We start from the raw sequence: 14,014 nt of genomic DNA on the forward strand, positions 1-14,014 counted from the left end.
AAATTTCCATTTGTGGTGATGATTTTGGAAAGTTAATATTTGCTGATTAAACCAAGTTATTTCACAAAGGCTGTCCTATGGCCGCTAGGGTCTGATGCAAAAATATGTGGTTTGGGCATCGGGAAAGATGGGAGAAGCACCAGCACGGGCTACCAAGATGCTGGAGGATTCATCTGTATGTGCCTGCCACCCATGATCCGCAGCATATATGCAGTGTCACCTACTGAAGCGAGGCAGCTTCAGCACAGGCTTCCTCTGAAACCATTATAACAGTCAAGGAAATACCTCCTTGATGGGCTTTGCGGCACCTCTCTACCTTGGAAGCCATCATGTACCGGAGGGCTGGAAGGAGCTGCAGAGCCTGTCCTTCTCGGGAAGGGACGCCGAGTTTGTGGCTGGAAGCAGGCGGGAAGGGCAACACCAGCAGGCCGCTGGGGCCACGTCTGAAGCAGACCTTGGCTGCAGATCCCAGACTCAGCCCTGGATCAGGCTGCAGATCCCGCAGACCCCGGCGGGCAGGTTTCAGGCAGGCACTGAAGGAGAGCGGCCAGTGCTCTCCCCGGGGAGGAGGGCAGTAAGGAACCACGCAGGGCCGAGGCCGCTGCGGTCTGGGCCTGGGGCCGTCAGAGGCAGGAGGAGCACGGTGGGACGATGGCCGAGGCAGAAGTCGGTTACTTCATTTTCAAATCCTTAAAATCCAGGTGACACTTTGTGATGGAGCAGCCAGATAAAACCACACCGACGGGGATGAGACCCCCGACGCCCGGCGCGCTTCTCCACACAGAGGCGGGAAAGGCTGCGGGGCTGAGCCTTGGCAGGGGCTGAGCCGGCCCTTCACCTGCAGGCGGCAGAGACAGGCTCCCTTTCGGCCGGCGGGCTGCGGGCTCCGGCGGGGCGGGGACAGCCCGCCCCCGCCTTGCGCCCCGGCCCGCCCCGCCCGTGCCCCCCACCCCCTCGCCGGCGGCATGCCCCGGCGCGGCCTCGCAGCGCCGCGACCTCCGCCGTGAGGAGCCTCCTCCCCGCCGCCATGTCGGGCCCGCCCGGCTGCGCCGCGCTGCTGCTGCTGCTGGGACTACCCGGGCTCCTGCCGGCGCGGCCGCCGGGCGGCGGCGGACAGCCCCGCTACGAGCCCACCTGGAGCTCGCTGGACGCCCGGCCGCTGCCCGCCTGGTTTGACGAAGCGAAGTTTGGCGTCTTCATCCACTGGGGCGTGTTCTCGGTGCCCAGCTTCGGCAGCGAGTGGTTCTGGTGAGCTCCCCGGCCTGGCCCTGGCCCCTGCCCCGCCGGCCGCAGCGGCCTGCCCGGCCCGCGGGCCTCCCCGGCGGCGGCGGCGGCGCCCCGCAGCCCCCTCAGGCCCCGGCAGCCCTGAGCGCGGCTGCCGTGGGGCAGCTGGGAGGGTCTCACCGAAGCAGCTGCTGCGGGTGGGTCGTACCAGGGATCTGAGGGTTTGCTTGGGGAGCAGCTGTTAGGGCAGGCGGGGTTGGGTTGGGTTGGGTTGGGTTTGGTGTCCCCCCGAAGGTGATGGTTAGGTTTAAAGCCCCTCTGCAGACTGACCCTGGAGCTGAGGCGTGTGGGCAGCGGTGCAGTCCCACTCGAGGCCAGTCAATGCGACCACGGACTTTATGGCGCCGTTTACGAAGGAAGCGGAGTTTGATGTGCTTCGTGTGTGTCTGACCATCTGTCTGCCCAGCCCTAAAACTTGAATATGTTGGCTGACGTTAACCAAATTAAGCAGAGGGCTTGTAGAGCTGAAAGATGTGCTTTGCACAGCGTTGGTGAAAGAGGCGGTTGGTTGAGTGACACAGGGAGAGCTCTCCAGGACACTGATGAAGGGATGGACGAAGGGGCTCTCCCAGGCCCTGTGGGGATGGGCATTAGGGGCCTCCCAGCCTCCGGAGAAGCCTTGCACAGCTCTGGCTGGAGCGCTGTGGCACTGTCTGTGGGGCATGCAGGAGTCCATCGCACCCTCCATCGCTGCCCTTGCTTGGAAAACAGCCTGCAGTTTTCTTGCGCGTGTTTTGTGCTCTTGATGGTTTTCTTCTTTTTTATTATTATTTTTATTAAAGAGCACTTTCCACTTAAGAAAACATAAAGCACTGATCCTTCAAATAATTCAAAGGCCGAATAAAACCTTTGGGTTTTGAGTGTTCACTGGTTCAGGCCCTTTGGCTGTAAGCATTTTTTTGCTATCTTCTTTCCATGCTCTGTCAGATACTTCCTGTGTGACTTAAAGTGAGTCACGTTATGATTTATAATATGAAGGTAACAGCAGCTCTGTGGCAGAGCTATGGTAAACCTTAAATGCAATATTTGTAAAACAAACCACTGTAGATACAAACTGCTGTTTTCTGACAATATTTGATCTGTTCTTTTCAGAGTTATGTTCAAGGGTTTCAGCAGTTTATTAATGTGGACTCTGTTTACTAATAAATTACTTCCTGGAGAGGGGGAAGCTAGCTTTGGCTTCAAGCCTTACTCAGAGGTGTTCTGATAGTGGTGCACAGATTCAGGATCAAGCATTTATTTTTTGTTGTTTTTATAAAAAGACCCCAAAACACTCTAATGTAGTTGATGAAGTTGGTTTTTATATTCCTGTAGCCTCCCATCCTTGGGCACGTGTGGGTGTGAAGCTGCTTCAGGGCCTTCTGGCAGCGTGTGCAGTCAGATGATTTGAGGTCCCTGTGTTAGCAGCTTCAAATGGAAGGTCATAAACTCTGATATCACCCAGCTCATCGCCCTTCCCTCAGAGCTGCACAGCCTTGGTCAGGATGTTTCTAGAGTCTAATCATGTCAGAGTAGAAGTTGCTCATGTCAGCAAACCGTGTGACAGAGGGAGAGAAGCAAGGATGTCACCTGTTTCTTTATGCAATTACATACTTTAAAATCAAGAGTTGTTGCATTTTTTTCCCAGGCTCTTTCAATAAGGAAGGCTGTCTCAGCCTCTCTCTTCTAGATTTTTCCCTGTTGGCTGCCAGAGATCGTGTTTGTTTATGCTGAAGTCTGTTTGGGAAGGTTACAACAATATCCGTAGGTTACTGTGGTCTTAAGAACTGAGGTCAGAGTCCAGCTCAGGACAGGAGAGAGAAGCACATTTCAAACATTCAGATTCTGGCCTGTTTTATTCCTCCACTTTCAATTTGTTTTCATTTATGTCTAAATTTGCAGACAGAATTTTTGCTGCTTGTCTTCATTCATGGAAAGGTGAATGCTTTTGGACCCTTTTCCTGTAACAATTAGCAGTCACAACATACGTTGTTGTTAGAAGGTCTCCAGCAATAAGGCTGCTTATGCAGTAAGGACTCTTTCATTGCTAGGTTAGGGGAGGGATGGAGCAGGTTGAAAATAAATAGTGCTCTATTGGTGATTTATGATCTCTGCCCATGGTGAGGGTGAGAGACCACCCTCAGACCACAGAGCGGAGCTCCAAGCCTTGCTGTGGACTAGACCGGTTGGAATAGTGATGATAGTGGTCACTGTGATGGGGAAGCACAAGATAAAAACTGTCCCTGTCTTTGCTAGGTGGGATGCAAAAAGAGATCAACTTATTTTTCCTCCTAGTTCCTAAATCCGTGTGCACTGGTCCAGTGGACTGAGGTAGATGTGTGTCTGCATGCTAGAGCCTGTGACGGAGGTGCATTTGTAAGTGTGTGGGGTTCTTGCAGAGGCAGGTTGTTGTTGGAGGATATGCCTTCTAGTCAGGTGCCTTTGCTTCAGAGCCTCACATGTGCAGTGGCTGCAGTGCACTGCAGTCACAGCTCTCTCCTGCTCTGGGACTGTGGGCATCCGCTCACACATCAGGTCATAAGGCATAGAGGACTCTGGACCAGCAGAGAGGTAAAGCTGCTGGCCCACATGTTTGTGGGTTGCAGGAGTTGCAGTGTGGGGGGCAGAGCAGAGATGCCTGATGGCTGATGTATGAGACTTGGGGAGGGTGAGTCATGTTAGTCCAGAAGAAGTCCAATCCTTGTGCTACCTGAGCTCCTTATGTGGACTGTCTACCTGTGCCCTCTGGTGTGGTTCTGGGATTTGGGTACTGAACAAGACTACCGTTTTTCCATTCTCAAAGTGTAGCTGCTTTGTTTCATTCCTCCAAATGAAATCTGGGGACCCTTCCAAAGGGGAGTACTTGAAAGATGTAGAGCATGGGGAGAGGACAGAGAAAAGGAAATCTTTGATAATTAATACTGTTCTGAAGCAATTTTGTCTAATTGCTAGTGTCATGTACCTAGTACATGTGCCTCTCAGTGTGAAAGCAAATAGGAGCTGATGATTTCAATTCTCTTTTCTTTGTCTAAAAATACAGCAGCAGACATGTTTTGCTCTATATTTTGTAGGTGGTACTGGCAGAAGGAAAAGCGAGAGCCCTATGTGAAATTTATGGAGGCAAATTACCCACCTGGTTTCAGTTATGAAGATTTTGGGCCACTGTTTACAGCAGAATTCTTTGATCCTAACCAGTGGGCAGATGTTCTGAAGGCTTCAGGTGCAAAATATGTTGTCTTAACTTCAAAACATCATGAAGGTAAGTGGAAAGTTTGTGAATATTAGTAATTGTTACATTTCTGTCAAGAGAAGAAAAATCCAGGTGACTTTCCTGCCTGCTGAGAGTGACAGAGAAAGCCAGGCTGCCTTACCTGCCCCAACTCAGCCAAAGAGGAGACAAACCACCCAAGAAATGTGTGTGCTTTTTCCTGACTCTTACACAAGAGCTATGGCCATGAAGCTTGTGCAGGAGGAAAAATAGATTGTTCTGTTGTTCTAGTGCCATTGTTCTCTTGCTGTAGGTAAGCCAGGCTGAAGCAGTAGGGGCAGCTGAGCTTCCTGCAGTAACCATAGTTTACTTTTTATCAAGGAACCACAAAAGTGAATTCTGCACCGTTTAACATACAGAGAGCTACGGTGTACAGGCAGTTAATGATCTCTGTAAGTTTCTCAAAGAAATTTAGAAGTATGTTCCAGGAGTTAATGTCCTGATGCAGTGCACAGAAGCCAAAACCTTGAACTAGGTCTGTAACTTTACAGGCGTGATTGATTTTTGGCACTGTAAGATGCTTTGCAGAGAAAAGTAAAGAAAAAGAAAGTGGTTGGAAGGAAATATGGTAGCAAAGAAAGTATAAAGTACTAAGATGCAATATGACAGTACATCTAGTGAATGTTGTTGGTCTTTGGGGAGATGTAGGTTCAAGACTGGCAGCTTGTAACTTCTGAATTTTAACCTCGGCTCTGACACACGTAAAATCTTGATCTTGATGGTGCCCATGGTGTAATTCCCAGTGACTTCAAAAGAACCGTGATTCATTTAGTCTGTCCTGTAGCCTTGGGCATGAATTTTTAGCTTGTTTGTCTAGTCGATACAATGACATGTATCCATTTCACAAAAATATTGCAAGATTTATTAGGCAATGAGTATAAAGCAGTTTGGAGGTGAGAGTGGAGCTGAGTGGTCTAAGTCTGCAGTTCAGTAGTACTTGTAAGTGCTTGTGCTGGATTGCTGGATGTCTGAAACGTGAAATCCCTCCTGATATTTAATGCTGGTATTTTAAAAGCTGTTTCAGGAGTTTTTGCACTCTGCTTATATACATGTACCCAGTAGTTGATTGAGCTGTTAACAAATGTCAAGAAAAATTAAAAGTGAACATTTGCATAAGATGTAAACAGAAGGGAGGAGAATAACCTTTGAATGCAAATAAAAGCTTCTGCATTCTGCAGCTGAGGAAGCATTTTATATTCCAGTTGTTGAATGTGTATTCGCAGTTCACGCTTGATACATTCAGTGAAAATATAGATGCCTCGAAAGTTGCTGTATTTTTGGTTAATTTAATTGGGACATAAGAATTGAGTGAATAATTAAGGAGAAGGAATAATTATCCTGAACAGTACAGAACAGGAAAATATAAATGCATATGTGTATGTATAAAAAAATACATAAATGTATCTGGCACGGTATTCTGATGTTATGACTACTATCATCGTGCACGAACAGATTATAGGCATACTTAATACCGTTATAACAATATTATTACGTATATGATTTTTATTATTTTATATTTATTTTTTGCAACACACATGCAAACTACTTTCCAGAAAGAGGAACTATAACTTCCCCTCTTATGCTTCCCTTTCTAATCCTTTGATTTTTCTGTCTTCAGGCTTTACTTTGTGGGGTTCCAAATATTCTTGGAACTGGAATGCTGTTGATGTGGGACCGAAACGCGATCTTGTGGCTGAACTGGCAACGTCTGTTAGAAACAGGACCGACTTGCATTTTGGGTTATATCATTCCCTGTTCGAATGGTTTAACCCTCTCTTCCTTGAGGATGCCACCAACGTCTTTAAGACAAGAAAGTTTCCAACCAGTAAATCATTACCAGAACTCTATGAAATTGTGACCAAGTACCAACCAGAAATAATTTGGTCTGATGGGAATGGAAACGCACCAGATACTTACTGGAACAGCACTGGTTTCTTGGCTTGGCTCTATAATGACAGGTACATAATGATGCTGGTTTAGCTCCTTATCTGAAATTCTGCTCTGTCTAGTTTCTCTCATTTTCTCTATATTTTGTGGAACCTGTTACCTCTACTTATGAGAACTTAACTAAATATTAATTTTCCTGAAATACAGGATTCAGGTCTTCTCTAGAACTTCAAAGCTTGCTTTAGAAAAAGGCTGTTTCGTATTTTTTAACCACGTTTGCAAATTAATCAGTTAAGGTGGTATTGGCTATTATACGTAATCATATTCTTCCCTAAGTATTGTCTACTGCACAGACGAATGGGATAGCAGGATAATTTGAGAATATGGGTACGCTGTTGTCATCACAGACTGAACATCTGGCAGTGGAGGTAAAGCTCAGGCTGATGTCTGGCAGACCTCCTGTGGAAGTGGAGCGTATTTCCCTAAGAAATGCCGGTCTGGACCTTTTACTAGCAAAGGATGAGAATAGGATTCCTGAAATTGCACTTAATCTAATTGTAATAAACAAATAGTACAGAAGTCATCCTAAATGTTAGTTTCAGGGAGGGGTGTGTGTGGGAAGGGATTGCACTGGCTGTGACTGTGTTTTCTAGAACAAAAATAATAAAATTTCTCTGTTTCCAGTCCAGTCCGGGACACAGTTGTGACCAATGACCGCTGGGGAGTTGGCAGCATCTGTACGCATGGCGGCTTCTACACCTGTAGTGACCGGTATAACCCTGGACACCTCCTGCCTCACAAGTGGGAGAACTGTATGACTATTGACAAGAGGTCGTGGGGGTACAGGAGGAATGCACAGCTTGACGATTACCTCACAATCGAGGACTTGGTGAAGGTACAGTGGGACAAAGGAGTTGCCTGCAACGTATTCTCCCTCCTGCTTATTGTATTATGCTATATAACATTTCAATTATGTATCTATTTTTTATTAAAAATATTATTTTAATTGAATAATGAATCGATGAAATAATAAATAATTTTGTTCATTTGCAGCCTAACACTGGCAGGATGGACTATCCATGTAATTCTTATTAATTTTATAGAAATTACTAAGAAAAATTATCTAGTAACAATTCAGCCAGTTTCTTGGAAGCTGTTTCCCCTGTAACTGGCCAAAGACTGATCTGGATAGACTCATAATTACCTTTTCTACTAAGTTTTTCTAGTAACTGCACCTCTAAGTTGATGAGAAGCAAACAGTTGCAGTTTTACAGTTCCTGTTTAGGAACTCCTGATTGAAGGCTACATCTTTTCCCCCTTCTATCTAGAAACAGTTTATAACTCTTAATAGTCTTTTTACCTTGTAGCGAGAAACTTTCCTTTCATCCCACTTCATTTAAAGAAAAAAACCCAGCATGCCTATTACAGACATACAGATAAACACCAGCAGATGCAGGTAGCCTGTGTTAATAGAAGAACATTGATTACCTTTGCTAGTCGAAGGCATTAAAAAGAGCTCAGGAAAAGTGAATGAAAGGAAGGCTTGTCTTTCAGATACAACGCATTTAATTGCCAAATTCAGCTAGTGAGGGGAAGATTGTTTGTTATTGCTTAATCCAAATCTTAGTACTATCCTTGCAAAAGATAATTTCAAATTGAAGTAACCTCTTTGCAGAGGCAGAAGGCTTTAATTCATTCAGTAGCTTGTCTCCAGCTGTCTATTCCTCAGACTTGTGCATCTCGGTCCGTGATCTCTGGAGGGCAGTGTGGATGTGAACACAAATTATTTATGAACTCTCTAGAAGGCTTCCTAGTGTTTTACAGATGTCTCTGTAAAACAGGGAGAACATCAAACAGAGGAAGAAGTTGCTTCTCTCAGCTTCAGTAAAAAGGAATTGGCATCTATTAGCCTTATTCTCCTGTCATGTAGAGAAATCATCTCCTATCTGTTCTATCGGTAAAACCCTCATGAAATTCCTGCAGAAGTTGAAATGTTAAAAACTTGTAGGATGTGATTCTAATGTAGATGCAGTCAGAAGTACTGGTGCACAAATGTATTTTGAGCTGTTTTCTGCCATAGGAATTGACAGCAGAACTTTGGTTCATGAGAGCTTAAATTTTGTATTCACAGAATCACAGAATGTTAGGGATTGGAAGGGACCTCGAAAGATCATCTAGTCCAAGCCCCCTGCCGGAGCAGGATTGCCTAGATCATATCACACAGGAACGTGTCCAGGCGGGTTTTGAATGTCTCCAGAGAAGGAGACTCCACAACCTCTCTGGGCAGCCTGTTCCAGTGTTCAGTTACCCTCACTGTAAAGAAGTTTTTCCTCATATTTATGTGGAACCTCCTGTGTTCCAACTTGCACCCGTTGCCCCTTGTCCTGTCAGTGGGTGTCACTGAGAAGAGCCTGGCTCCATCCTCATGACACTTGCCCTTTACATATTTAGAAACATTAATGAGGTCACCCCTCAGTCTCCTCTTCTCCAAGCTAGAGAGACCCAGCTCCCTCAGCCTCTCCTCATAAGGGAGATGTTCCACCCCCTTAATCATCTTCGTGGCTCTGCGCTGGACTCTCTCTAGCAGTTCCCTGTCCTTCTTGAACTGAGGGGCATAGAACTGGACACAATATTCCAGATGCGGCCTCACCAGGGCAGAGTAGAGGGGGAGGAGAACCTCTCTTGACCTGCTAACCACACCCCATTGACCCCATATTGACCGTTAGGATGACCCCAAAAGTCTAAACATACAGCAGTAACAAAACTTGTTCAGTTCATTGTTTTGAAGCAGTGTGCCTGGCTTTAGAAAGAACTTCAAATATATGATTTAATTAGTTGTAACCATATGCTCTGTGTGTGTGTTGAAAAACATTACAGCAACTTGTAGAAACAGTATCTTGTGGAGGAAATCTCCTGATGAATATCGGGCCCGCTCACGATGGTCGCATTGCTGTTATATTTGAGGAACGCCTGAGGCAGATGGGTGCCTGGCTGGAAGTCAACGGAGAAGCCATCTATGGAACGAAACCATGGAGAGCACAGAACGACACAGTCACACCCGAAGTGTGGTAAGGCTGCTGAATCAAGGTGTAGGCTGCGTAAGGCAGCAGCAGTGTATGTGAAATTTTAAAATTCTTAATGATTTAATGCTTCAGAAATCACCATCTTACTTTGTATGCTGTGAAGAAATTAACCCTTTTGTCAGTTTAAGTAACTGCACATAAAAGTGTGTATAAAACTGTAGGTAGATGATGAGTGTCAGAGAACGTAGTTTCGGGATGATGCCAAGGCTGAAGGGAAGGTTGCAGGCATTTCCTTAGTGATCTTGTGTTTCTTAGTGTAGCTGGGAACAGAAAGTATAAAAAAAAAAATTCAGAAATATAAAACTGCTGTGAAGTGTTTATCTGTACAAAGGAATACTTGATGTCACTGTTTAGAGAGAAAGAGGGGAGAGAAAGAAACTAGATATCAGTCTAGCATATTCTGTATTTCTTTTTAAGGTAAAAATGCACGGGAAGATAACAGCAATTGTTTGGTCACTAAATTCATCCAGTCTCTGGACTCTCCTCTGCCTTTGTGCCTCATAGCTGCTGTAAAGCCTTAATGATCCATCAGGGTTTTGGTCTTGACCCCCTTCTCTGCCTCACTGGGCCTTTTTACTCCTGTTCCCAGTCAGATTTGGCTATGTAAATGCTGAACTGTTGGCTGTTTAGTAAAACCACTTCCAAGAGCAATAAAAATTTGTAACTAAGTGAAGGAAGGAGTGAGGAATGTTTCAAGTGTATGCTACAAGATTTCAAAGGACGTACTGTAGATAACATCTGCTGAAATTAAATTTTTAAAAAACTAGCTATGTGAGGTGGAATCTTTATTGATGCGCATACCCTTGTTAATTTTTTTTAGTGGAATGTCTGTATGTTTGTGTATAGATGTGAATGACCATATTTTTCTGAATAATACCCACAATTATCTGTTAATGATTCCCTCTGCCCTGCAAGTACTTCCTTCTGACATGGCTGTGCAGCAGTGAGTTATTAGGTGCTTGCTACAGTTGCTACAGATGTTAACCTCTAAATTCAGTTCTTTAATAGACTATTACCTCTAGTTTCTTGGAACATATTTTCAAGGAACAGTACTTTATTAAAGGGCATAAGTGGCTTGAAAAAATGGTTATGTGTGTGAAAATGTAATTAATGCCGATTTTTCAAATCTCTTTTTCCAGTCTTGAAAGCGCTACTGACATGCATTTCTGTTCCCTGTTTCCAACTAGGTACACTTTCAGCCCTAAAGAAGGCAAAGTCAATGCTATCTTCCTTAGCTGGCCAGTCTCTGGGACTCTGGAACTTGGTGAACCACAGGCTAAGCCTGGAGAAACACAGGTAAAAGACGCATACCCCACACACCCCTTTCCCCTTTAGGACAGTGAGGCTTTTAACACACAGTGCAAGAAATGAACACACTGTGAAGGAAACCACCTCTAGGATTTGTCGTGTTCTATCAGTGTTTATTTTAGTTTCTGGCATCTTTGGGAATGCAGAGCTCTTAGGACAGAGTATGTTGGACGAGACCCAGCAATATGTTTGTTTTTGTCCTGGGACCGCCTTGTCATGGTCCTCCCAGTGGGATGTTTCTTTTCCAACAAACAAAGTCAGATTGAATTGTTGCTGGGATATATTTTAGCTTGCAAACTAAGGATGATAAAAAGAGGCCAAGTAGCAGGGAAAAAACCTGCTGCCCCTTCTGTTTCCTGTGTAGACACTAACTCAGCATGACCTTTTGTTATAAATACCCATGCTTATGACTTTGGTGATACTGTAATTGCTGTAATGGTGCAGCAGTTTCAAGTCAAAGCCTTGCACAAAGGGAAACCACACAGAGGTTTTTGTTGCCCAGGGATGCTAAATAGTAAGTCGGTGTGACCCTAGATGTGTGTCTTAGAGCAAGTGGTGGTCAGAAGTTGAGGACACTGATGCCACACCTACACTAGCAAGTAGGTGGAAGCAGCTTTATAGAGCAGAACAGCTGGTGCTCAGGACTTGGTATCAACACTGTGCATTTAAGGTGGAGACTCCCTTTGGCTTAGCTCTGTCCTGGTCTCATGTACCGGCTATCCCATTAGCTGCTGAAATGTAGCGTGGTTCTGGATTGTCTTTTCTGGTCTAGTTCCATATGAAAAGAAGCTAATTGGTGCCAAGACAGCTCTGTGATAAGGAAGAAAGAGTAATTTCAGAAATTATGTAGATGCAGCTTGAATTTTGTAGAGGCATATGTGCACAAGAGAGTAATGTTCTCAGGGGCAGAGACTGGGCTTCAGCTGCTACCTTAAGCTGCTCCACTGTTTTCAGCATTTCACCAGCTGGCATTAAGTCTCACCGTAAAACCTATTTGTGTGTTTTTAGTGAAGAGGTTCTTCAGGTCACCTTTGTTCTGAGATGCCTGGCTGCACTCTGTAAGAAACATTGCTCGCTCAAGACTACAAGTTCCTCCATGGGAAACAGGCATTTCAGAAATAGGTGATACAAAGCTGCGTACTGTGGTACCTGGATCCCTGCTTAGACCCAAATCCCATCCCAAATACTTCTGAAAATGGTTTATGTCCCTTTTACAGACCTAAGTACTTCTCAAGACCCAACATCACTAGCTTTATTACTTACCTATCTACTTTGCAAGTATTTTTCTACTACCTTCAATTACTGTTTTATCATTCATTTGGTTGGTAAGTAAGTGCCATTTAAGGCTAATTGGATAGTAAAGTAGCTATGGAACAACATTTCTTTTGTCAATTTTGCAGTTATATGCACGTTGAAAAGGCACTGTTCTAATTATAGTGTATGTTTCTGTCTATCTATCTCAGGTGAAGCTGACTGGCTACAAGGAACTGCTGAAATGGGTTGCACTGGGAGAAAAGGGAATTGTAATAGCCCTACCTCATTTAACTCCTAAGCAGTTGCCCTGTCAGTGGGGCTGGACTTTGCAACTGACTGACGTAAACTGAGCCATACGCTGCTGGAGCCTTGGGGAGCAGGGAATGCTGATGTTTTGCCTGTTTTTTTGATCACTGGTTTTCTAACTCTGACATGCCTGACTGAGAAACATCAATAATTTCACTTTTTTATGAATGGTGGGCTGGTATTAAAGCATGTAATGGAATGAACCTCACCTGAAATCTAGCAATGGATAGTTGTTTCTTTGAACTTGTTTGAAAACTGAGCATCTACCTTGACCTCTCTGCTTTTTTTAGTCAGTTTCTTGCCAAGTTATGTGAAGAACAAGGGGGAGAAAAACAGGCACTAGATTTTTTTAAAGCCATCAGGAAGAACACAGCTAGCTTAAGTCAGCGTTCAATAGCTCAGACAGCAAATGCACAGTAGTCAGTTGTATAGCTTCGTTAGTGCCAGAAATCTAGCTTCCACAAAACTCTACAGTAAAAGCCGACAGTTTTAGAGAAAATAAACTTTTTTGCAGTTGTGTGCAACAACTGGCAGCTGGTAGGGTAACATATCTGCAAGAACAGTCCTGTAAGGGACAAATGCATGGAGGCAATGCATATCACAGAATCACAGAATCAACCAGGTTGGAAGAGACCTCAGGGATCATAGAGTCCAACCTCTGCCCCTACACCACCCTGTCAACTAGACCATGGCACTAAGTGCCATATCCAGTCTTTTCTTAAACACATCCAGAGATGTGACTCCACCACCTCCCTGGGCAGCCCATTCCAATGTCTAATAACCCTTTCTGTAAAGAAATTCTTCCTGATGTCCAACCTGAACCTCCCCTGGCGAAGCCTGAGGCTGTGCCCTCTTGTCCTATCGCTAGTTGCCCGGGAGAAGAGGCCAACTCCCACTTCACTACAGCCTCCCTTCAGGTAGTTGTAGACTGCAATAAGGTCACCTCTGAGCCTCCTCTTCTCCAGGCTAAACAACCCCAGCTCCCTCAGCCGTTCCTCGTAGGCCAGACCCTCCAGACCTTTCACCAGCTTGGTCGCCCTCCTCTGGACTCGCTCCAACACCTCAACATCTTTCTTGAAGTGCGGGGCCCAGAACTGGACACAGTATTCAAGATGCGGCCTCACCAGTGCCGAGTAGAGAGGGACGATCACTTCCCTAGACCGGCTGGCTACACTATTCCTAATAGAGGCCAGGATGCCATTGGCCTTCTTGGCCACCTGGGCACACTGCTGGCTCATGTTTAGCTGGCTGTCGATCAGCACCCCCAGGTCTCTTTCCACCGGGCCGCTTTCTAACCACTCTTCCCCCAGCCTGTAGCGCTGCATGGGGTTGTTGTGGCTGAAGTGTAAGACCCGGCACTTGTTCTTGTTGAACCTCATGCCGTTGGTCTCGGCCCATCTATCTAACCTGTCCCGATCCCTCTGTAGGGCCTTCCTACCCTCCAGCAGATCGACACTGCCACCCAGCTTGGTGTCATCTGCAAATTTACTGAGGGTGCACTCAATCCCTACGTCTAGATCATCTATAAAGATATTGAACAGCACCAGCCCCAGAACTGAGCCCTAGGGAACACCGCTAGTGACCAGCTGCCAGATGGACTTTGCCCCGTTCACCACCACTCTCTGGGCGATGTACATCTTCATTT

The 14,014-nt window shown here is 45.5% G+C and overlaps 1 protein-coding gene across 1 annotated transcript; it reads left to right on the plus strand.

Annotated features, from left to right (window-relative positions):
* Window positions 1-991: 991 nt before the first annotated feature.
* On the plus strand, window positions 992-12,577 carry FUCA2 (alpha-L-fucosidase 2). Its single transcript, XM_068403986.1, has 7 exons — window positions 992-1,248; window positions 4,335-4,522; window positions 6,150-6,489; window positions 7,103-7,313; window positions 9,296-9,486; window positions 10,689-10,797; window positions 12,273-12,577. Exons 1-7 carry the CDS (start codon window positions 1,028-1,030, stop codon window positions 12,411-12,413), a joined length of 1,401 nt encoding a protein of 466 aa, XP_068260087.1. The 5' UTR covers window positions 992-1,027; the 3' UTR covers window positions 12,414-12,577.
* Window positions 12,578-14,014: the final 1,437 nt, after the last annotated feature.

The sequence above is a fragment of the Nyctibius grandis genome, chromosome 1 (genome assembly GCF_013368605.1).
Source record: "Nyctibius grandis isolate bNycGra1 chromosome 1, bNycGra1.pri, whole genome shotgun sequence".
NCBI classification, from domain to species: Eukaryota; Metazoa; Chordata; class Aves; order Nyctibiiformes; family Nyctibiidae; genus Nyctibius; species Nyctibius grandis.